Source organism: Chrysochloris asiatica, unplaced genomic scaffold (assembly GCF_000296735.1).
Source record: "Chrysochloris asiatica unplaced genomic scaffold, ChrAsi1.0 scaffold00378, whole genome shotgun sequence".
NCBI lineage: Eukaryota > Metazoa > Chordata > Mammalia > Afrosoricida > Chrysochloridae > Chrysochloris > Chrysochloris asiatica.
This window is the reverse complement of record NW_006408896.1, coordinates 1,579,728-1,588,334: the sequence shown is the minus strand read 5'-3', so window position 1 is coordinate 1,588,334 and position 8,607 is coordinate 1,579,728. Positions and strand designations below refer to the sequence as shown.

Sequence of the window (8,607 nt, the reverse complement as noted above, 5' to 3'; positions counted from 1 at the left end):
TGCCTCCATCTCTGGTGTCGCTGCTTCTCTAGATAGGGTCCCACATTCCATTTGTGTTCTTCTCCCTTGATGATCCTTGGGTCCTCTGTTTTCTGGGCTGTAAGATTAACTACTTTCCCATTTTTGCTACAGAACTTCTACCTTTACAGTTGTGACTGTCGCAATTAGTCATGATAACATTAACTCACTATTGAATCATAAGAATCTTATCCCCATTTCTTTTCACCAGACCCATCTAGACAAGATGACAGCTATTCAGTGTTTTTCCCCACATGCTCTGAAACTAAACTCCCTCTTGAAAACTTGTAAGCCAGTCAGTTCGTGCCTTTAGAGCCCCCCACCCCCATTTTAGGTAGTCAATGTCTAAGTTGCCCATCCCTACCAACCCTACATACAGAGGGGATAGGATGGACACTTGATATGAAGACTCTTTCCCTCTCAGTTTGTATTTTAAGCTACTATATCCATAAGTATAGGTCAAGTTCATCAAATTGTAGTAATTACACTTGTTTCCTTTATCAAAAACTTTTTATTTTTATCTTCCTCTAGTAGAGTTCTTTGAGGACTAAGGTGTGCCTGACCCAGGCCATGGTATTTTCAATAACCTCATATGGATGCGAAAGCTGGACAGTGAATAAGGAAGATCGTAGAAGAATTGATGCCTTTGAGTTGTGGTGTTGGAGGAGAATACTGAAAGTGCCATGGACTGCCAAAAGAACCAATAGATCTGTTTTGGAAGAAGTGCAACCAGAGTGCTCCTTGGAGGCCAAGATGGCTAGGCTTCATCTCTCCTACTTTGGACACATTGTCCGGAGAGAACAGTTGCTGAAGAAGGATGTCATGCTGGGTAAGGTGGAGGGTCAGAGAAAAAGAGGAAGACCCCCAACGAGATGGATCAGCCAGGTGGTATCATTGATGGCTTCAAGTGTGGCAGCGGTAGTGAGGTTGGCCCAGGATTGGACATGGTTTTGTTCTGCTGTGCATGGGGTCGCTATGAGTCGGTTCCGACTCGATGACACCTGACAACAACAACAGTAGAGTGCTGATCATCAAGCCATCGAAGCTAGGCCAAATGGGTATTATCTACAAGTCTGGGTGTTCCTGTGCATCTCCCCTCACTTCACATCAGTTGGACGCTTCACTTTCAGTTCCAGCCCTCTATGGCTATGTCCTTGTCCATGGGCTCAAGTGTCCCCAGGTCTCACCACACTTTGGACCAACCAGCCCTTCCTCTTCTCTCTCTCATCTCCAGGTCAACAGGAGTCTGTGGAACGTGGTTGAACTCAGCCCATTTCTTCATTGCTGCCTTTCTCCCTGTTCCACTCACCAGTAGACCAACATAGGCACCAGCAAGCTTACATGCCTGCTCATGTGCTCCCTTTGAGTTTCAGTCGGGGGGGTTGTCCTGAAGAGACTTGATTGCTTGCCTTGATGACTCCCCATTTTTAGTTGTTCTTACAGTAGCCAATCAGACTGTCATTTTTAATTTTTGGATTTTTCCTGATGGTCTTTCTTTTGAGAAGAATATTCAGTTCCTGCAGATATTCCAGGCTGGTTGTCTGTCCTTTCTAGTGGGTATGTCCCACCTCAGAAGGTTCTGGATGGGGCTTAGGGTTCCACCTAAGGTCCTATAGATTACAAAGGCTCCACAGGAAGCCTATTTCACTGGGCAAGTTCTAGAACTCCTTTTAGGTATTTCAATCAGTTATAGGCTGAAGACGGGCAGCAGCCCTTTTGACACCACCCATGTTCACACCAGTTATGGGTCCCCAATATTACATACCCCTTATCGGAGCAGTGGGAGGCGCTCTCCAGTCATGTCCTTTGGGGCTAATCAACACTCTGTTGTCATGTTGGGCTCCATGAAGACCCAGGGACCTTCCTCCCAGCCTCATAAGGTCGATCCTGTAGCTGCGCCTGCTATAGACATCACCTCCTTCACCCATGGACTCTTCCCCATGGTCAGCCTCCCATTGGAAGGGAACTGTCCCTAGCCTGAGATAGCACCTGTCCTCCTTTCAGGGTGCCTTCCCCAGTTTCCCAAAACTTCTTCAGCTGACGGCTTCCAAGGCACTCCACTCTACAAGTTGCTTACCCAGATATGTTCCTTAGGATAACACACACAAGAATCCCCTCCTCTATCAACATGCCAGGCTCCCATTAATATGACCAGGAATGCACTCACTCCATTGCCAATGACATGGTCTCTCTAGGCCCAACCAGTCCACCTTCTCAGACCTTGTGTAGTGGGCCTCTTCCTCCCACCTGAGCCTTAGATTCAGTCATTGTTTCATCAGATGACCCATGGCTTAGATGGATTCGACAACAGACTTCTGCCCATGCCGTTGTCATTGTTTTCCATCTTCCCTCAACGTCTCCAATGCCCACAGAGGTCTATGCCATCACCTGTGACCCCCCTCAGTTCACCTTTTGGGCCCTCCTCCTGTGTAGGCAGGGGAATAGCAGAGCTCCTGGCAAGACAAAAGAGGGGAGACACCTGACCTGTCACTCACAGCCTTGGGGCCTTGGGCAATTTACTTAACCTCTCCATGCCTCAGTTTCCCCATCTGGACAATGGAGCCAGTACAAGTCTGTCTGGCAGGGTTGTTGTGAGGCCTCAAGGAACACATAGTGGGTAGTCACTGACCCTCACCACACACTGAAAGCATCGCAGGCTTTCTCCACTCTGACCCCTTTCTGAGAAAATCTGAAAGGTGGTTTGGGAAATCACAGTATCATCAGCCCCCGGCCTCGGGATGCCCAGGCACGGTCCTCACCCAAAAGAGAAACCCGGCCGCGGAGAAGGGGCCACTCTGGGTGAAACCCAAGGACTGCCCTTTGTGTGTTCACAAATCCCCTCACCTCTAAGTCACATTCTAGAACGCAGATGGGGCTCAACTTCTGATTCTGCCAGGTGAGGACCAAGGTCTGTCGTGGACAGCACTCCTGCCCAGGGCCCCAGCGGGCAGTGTCCAGCCCAGGCGGCCTCCGCTGGTGCCCCTCCCCGGGTCTCGTGGTGCTAGGATGCCCGAGGGTCCCCGCAATGCCCGCCGGCGTTCCGGCCCACCGAGCCCTTGAGAGGACGCCCACCTTCGCGCTGTGCCCCGCCGTCCCTCCGGGGCCACCAAGGCCGCTCCCTGAGAGCCTCCACCGCCGCCGCTGCCGCATCTGGTTCGTGTGCGACCCTCTGGGCATTGTGTGCGCCGCTGGCACCTGGGTGCTGGTGCTGGGCGCGGCGGGCGTGATGTTGTCCCAGCGGCTTATCCCGTCCAAGGACCTGGTCTACACCGCGGCCAACGGCGCACTCTTCCACCTGCTGGCCTTCCTGGGGCTGGTGTCGCACGCACGCACAGTGCTCACCGACCCGGGCTCCGTGCCCCTGGGCTCCACGGCCCAGCCCGGCGCGCCCAGATGTCAGCGCTGCGGCAGTGCCCGGCCTGCGCGCGCCCACCACTGCAGCGTGTGTGGGCGCTGCATCCGCAAGATGGACCACCACTGTCCCTGGGTCAACAACTGCGTGGGCGAGGACAACCAGAAGTACTTCGTTCTGTTCACGCTCTACATCGCGCTGGCCTCGCTGCACGTTCTGTTGCTGCTTGGCGTCCCTGTCCTGCGAGGCTACCTGCACGGTGAATGGGACACCAACAGCATCATTTCACCCGGCGGCTCCGTCGTCTTCCTTTTCTTGGTGAGTCTGAAGGGCTTCATCTTCACCTCCGTCATGTTCGGGACCCAGATGCATGCCATCTGCAAGGACCAAACCAGAATCGAGTTTCTGCAGAGGGAGCGGGCCAGGTGGGGCAAAGGCACCAGGTGGATGAACTTGAAGGCCGTCTTCGGGCACCGAGTCTCCATGGCCTGGATCAACCCCTTCGTCTCGCAGGAGCCTCAGAAATTGGATGAGTACCACGAGGTGGTCTGAGGGCCTTCTCCTAGGATTCCCATTTCCAGTACCACAGCAGCTCTACCATCTGCTGACCCCCTCACAAGTGTTTAGGGGGAAATGCAGTAACGGTTAACCACCACATCCACGGAAGACACCAAAGCTACAAAGGGTTTCAAAAGCCTCATGTTCGTTCTGAGCCGAGAGTAAAGTGTTTGAAAGCCAAGTTTTGCCTGGAGGAAGTTTCGGAAGCTGAGGTGAAATATGTCGGCTCCACCTTTTTTTAACTGTTACTGCTTTCATCTGAAAAACAGTGAAATCCACAACACTAATAAATTACTACAAATGAGTGTCGAACCTAATGAAATATGGTTGGTTACATGCCGTGGAGTCAGTTCTGACTCATACAGGGTTTCCGAGGCTGTAAATCTTCACGGGAACAGAAAGCCTCCTCTTTCTCCTGAGGAACAGCTGATAGTTTCGAACTGCTGACCTTGAGGTTAGCAGCCCAACTCGTAACCACTGCGCTACCAAAGCATATTAATTAAATGTGTTCTCTATATATTCTGATGTCATGCTATGAAAGTTCGCACTTTGGTGAACATGCTTGCCTGAAAATGTGAAAGTTGGAGATTCCAAATAATTCAGAGGATCCTCTGAAGAAAGGCTTGGTGATCCACTTTCCAAAAACTGGTCATTGACAACCCCCTGGAGTTCTGTTCTAACACGTGGTGGGGAGGGGGAGTAGATGGAATTGGCTCCCTGCACAGATTCAATATCTGATTTTGAACTATCCTTGCATTCCTGATAAATCCAACTCCATTGTGAGGCACAATTTTGTAATCTCTTTTTAATTCAGCTACTATTTGATTTAGAATGTTTGCATTTATGTTCACCAGTGCCATGAGCCAGTACATTTCTTTTTTCTGAAATTGGCCCAATCTCTTTGTGTTTTATACCAGACGACACCAAATCATTTAAAACAAGTACGGTAGCTCAGACAGTCTTTCTATTTTCTGAGCATTTTGTGTGGAAGATTGGCATGAACTCTTCCTGGAGAAGCTGGTGGGCCTCACCGGTCAAGAACTGGGGTTTGTTGGGCCTTTTTGCTTTTTCTTTTGAGATCATCGTGGAATCGGTAAGGTTGCTCCGGGAGGTCTGCTTTAGGGCTGTTTCCTGTTGGTGTGCATGGCTCTAGGTCACTCACCTTTGCTGCCACCTACTGCACTGTGTGAGCAGAACGGAATCTGATTAGCCTGTTTGTAGTTCTGATGGAAATTGAGGCTTTCCTAGTTTGGGTTCTACTAAATGAAGTGTGTAGACGGAGCCTCATAGTGTTGCAGCCTGCTATTGGCAAGGTCAGCAGTTGGATTCGATTCCACCCACCGCTCCTCGGGAGAAAGAAAATGTTTGCTGCTCCCGTGAAGGTTGACAGCCTTAGAAACCCTACACAGGGCTCCTGTGGAAATGGGAGAGCTGGGAAGTGCTAGAAACAGAGTTCTTCCATTTTGCCAGATTGCGCTCAGGCTCACTCACCCCAGCAATGAGTTTCTGTGGCTGCACATGCGTGCCTGAATTTCTCTAACCCAAGTTTTCTGAATTTTCACTGAGCCGGTGGGAGTGAAATGGTGTCTCATTCTAGTTTATTTTCAATTTCTCTAATTACTAGTGAGGTTGACATCTTTCCGTCTGTTTATTGAATATTTGGATTTATTCTCCTATAAATTTTCTGCTCATATCTTCATGTTGCTGTTGGGTTGTTTGTCTTTTTCGTATTGATTTATAGGAGTCTTTTATTGGGAATACAAATTACCACCATCACACAGCCTGGGTTGTTGGGGTTGATTTTTTGGGTTTTTTTTCCTTCTTAGTTAATGGCATCTTAGAATGCACACAAGTTGATTATGTTAATGTCGTAAATTCATCACATTTTCCCTGGGTTGTTTGTGCTTTTGAACCTTATTTAAGAAGTCCTTCCCAGTCCCAATTTCATAAGTATATCGTCCATATTGTCTCCCATACATTTTCACATTTTCATACTTAAGTCTGTTTTTCACCTGGAATAGATTTTTATTGATGGAATAAATCCACTTTTCTACATATGCCTATATTACAAATTGCTGTTTGCATAGATGGGGTGGGGGTGGGGTCTGGCCTCCTCTAACTTCACTAAGGGGTGGTGGTGATTGTGTACCACTGAGTCAGTTCCTCGTAACAACCCGGGATAGAGTTTCCAAGGCTGTAAATCTTTTCAGGGACAAGAAGCTTCGTCTTTCTCACACGAAGTGACTGGTAGATTTAAACTAGTGATCTTGGGTTAAGCAGCCCCTCTTGCAATCCACTACGCTTCCAGGTTCCTTCACCAAGGAGAGAGAGAAGAATCACCGTCGGTACCATCTCCGCTGGCTTTGATCATTTGTTGCAGTGGCCACATACAACTCACAGACAATACTCACAGTTGTGGGGTTCATTGGGGTAGTAACTGGGTACAGCTCAGGACCAAGGAGACTCAGGCTTCAGTCTGGATAGACTCTTCTCAATCATGCCTTAGGAATGCCTTTCTCCAGGTCTGGGCCCCTCCCTGCACCAAGGCTCTTTGGCCTGCTCTTGGCCTTGCTCAAAACTCTCCAAGCTCTGCCTTGGTCCAAAGGCACTCAGCTCTATTCCCATGGCTTAAATTCTGCTAGCAAACCTCCTGCCTGAAGGTGCTCTGCTTTCTCGTTACCTGGGCTGGAAGCCCACCAGTCCATCACCCACTGGGCTTCTGGTTTTGCTGCAGCTGCTTCTCCATACTGTTTCTTGCTATCTTGGGGGCCAGCTATCTGCCTCGGGACCAAGAAGGTTCAGGGATCTCTGCTCTGCCGGACGTGCTCCACTCTTGGCCCTTCTTTCTTGACGTCAGTGAGACACCCCCCCTTGTCTGCCTCGGGGATGGCTCTTTTTGAACCTACTGGGGTGACAAAGTTAATCATCCTCTCTTTAGGGTTCCATACATAGGATTTGCATGGCCTGACTCCCACAAACATACTATTGACATTATTAGCAAGCTGTCCAATCACCTTAGAGGACCACAAGCACCTCACATTTGCACAGTCCTACCCAGTCCTACTGATCTGTTCATTGGTTGTACTGTAGTTGATTGTGAGTTGCTGTGATTCTGGAAGCCATGCCATCCGTATTTTAAATACCAGCAGGGTCAATCATGGTAGATAGGTTGCAGATGCGCTTCCAGATGAAGACAGACTAGGAAGAAAGATGGACTACTACTGAATATTTAGTCACTGAAACCCTTATGAATAGCAGTGGAACACTGTCAGCACCAGATTATTGAATATGGAATCATGGCGAAGAGCACCATAATATTGTCAGATATTATGCTGAAAGATGAGTCCCTCAGGTTGGAAGCCACTCAAAATGTGGCTGGGGAAGAGCTGCTTCCTCAAAGTAGAGCTGACCGTGATGATGTGAATGAAGTAAAGCCCTCAGAACCATCATTTGCTGATGCGGCACAACTGAAAATAAGGAGAAACAGTTGCAAGCATCCATTAATAATCAGAACATGGAATGTACGAAATATGAATCTAGAACAATTATAAGTTGCCAAAAATGAAATGGAACACATAAACTTTGCTATCCTAGGCACCAGTGAGCTGAAATGGACTGGTATTGGCCATTTTTAATTTATCACATGGTTTACTGCACCAGGAATGACAAATTGAAGAGGAATGACATCATATTCATCATCAAAAAGAATATTTCAAGATCTGTCTTGAAGTACAATGCTGACTATGATAGGATAATATCCATCTGCCTACAAGGAAGCCCAGTTAATACCACTATTACTCAAATTTACGTACCAACAATTAAAGCCAGTGATGATATTAAAGAATTCTACCACCTTCTTCAGTCTGAAATTGATCAACCATATAATCAAGATGTGTAGATAATTACTGGTGATTGGAATACAAAGGTTGGAAACAAAGAGAAAGGATTAATAGTTGGAAAATGTGGCTTTGGTGAAAGAAACAGTGCTGGAAATAACATGATAGAATGTTACAAGACCAAGGACTTCTTCATTGCAAATACCAAGATGGATATACAGATGGAATACACAGAAATCAAATTGACTACGTCTATGGAAGCAGATGGTGGAAAAGCTTCATATCATCAGCCAAAACAAGGCAGGGGCAGACTGTGGAACACACCAGCAATGGCACATATGCAAGTTTAGGGGGAAGCTGAAGAAAATGAAAACAAGTCAATGAGAGCAAAATTTGACCTTGAACATATCCCACCTGAATTTAGATATCATCTGAAGGACACATTTGATACATTAGACACTTAAAGATTGAGGACAAGAAGAGTTGTGGGATGACATCAAAAACATCATACAAAGCATTCAACCCAACAACAGCACAATACACATTCTTTTCCAATGCACATGGAACATTCTCCAGAATAGATCATGTCTTGGGTCACAAAACAAACCTCCATAAATTTACAAATATCAAAATACTACACAGCATCTTCTCAGACCACAATGCTATCAAATGAGAAATCAACAATAGGAAGACCAAAGAAATCAAGTCAAATACATGGAAACTGAATAACACCCTGCTGAAAAGCAAGTGGGTAGTAGAAGAAATTAAACGTGAATTCACAAAGTTCCTAGAAACAAATGAGAATGAAAACACAACATACCAAAATCTTTGGGACACAGCAAA

General features: G+C 47.3%; 1 protein-coding gene across 1 annotated transcript; it reads left to right on the top strand.

Annotated features, from left to right (window-relative positions):
• The first annotated feature begins 3,043 nt into the window (after window positions 1-3,043).
• Window positions 3,044-3,922, top strand: LOC102838813 (palmitoyltransferase ZDHHC3-like). The gene has a single exon (XM_006876422.1). The coding sequence runs from the start codon at window positions 3,044-3,046 to the stop codon at window positions 3,920-3,922; it is 879 nt and encodes a 292-aa protein (XP_006876484.1).
• Window positions 3,923-8,607: the final 4,685 nt, after the last annotated feature.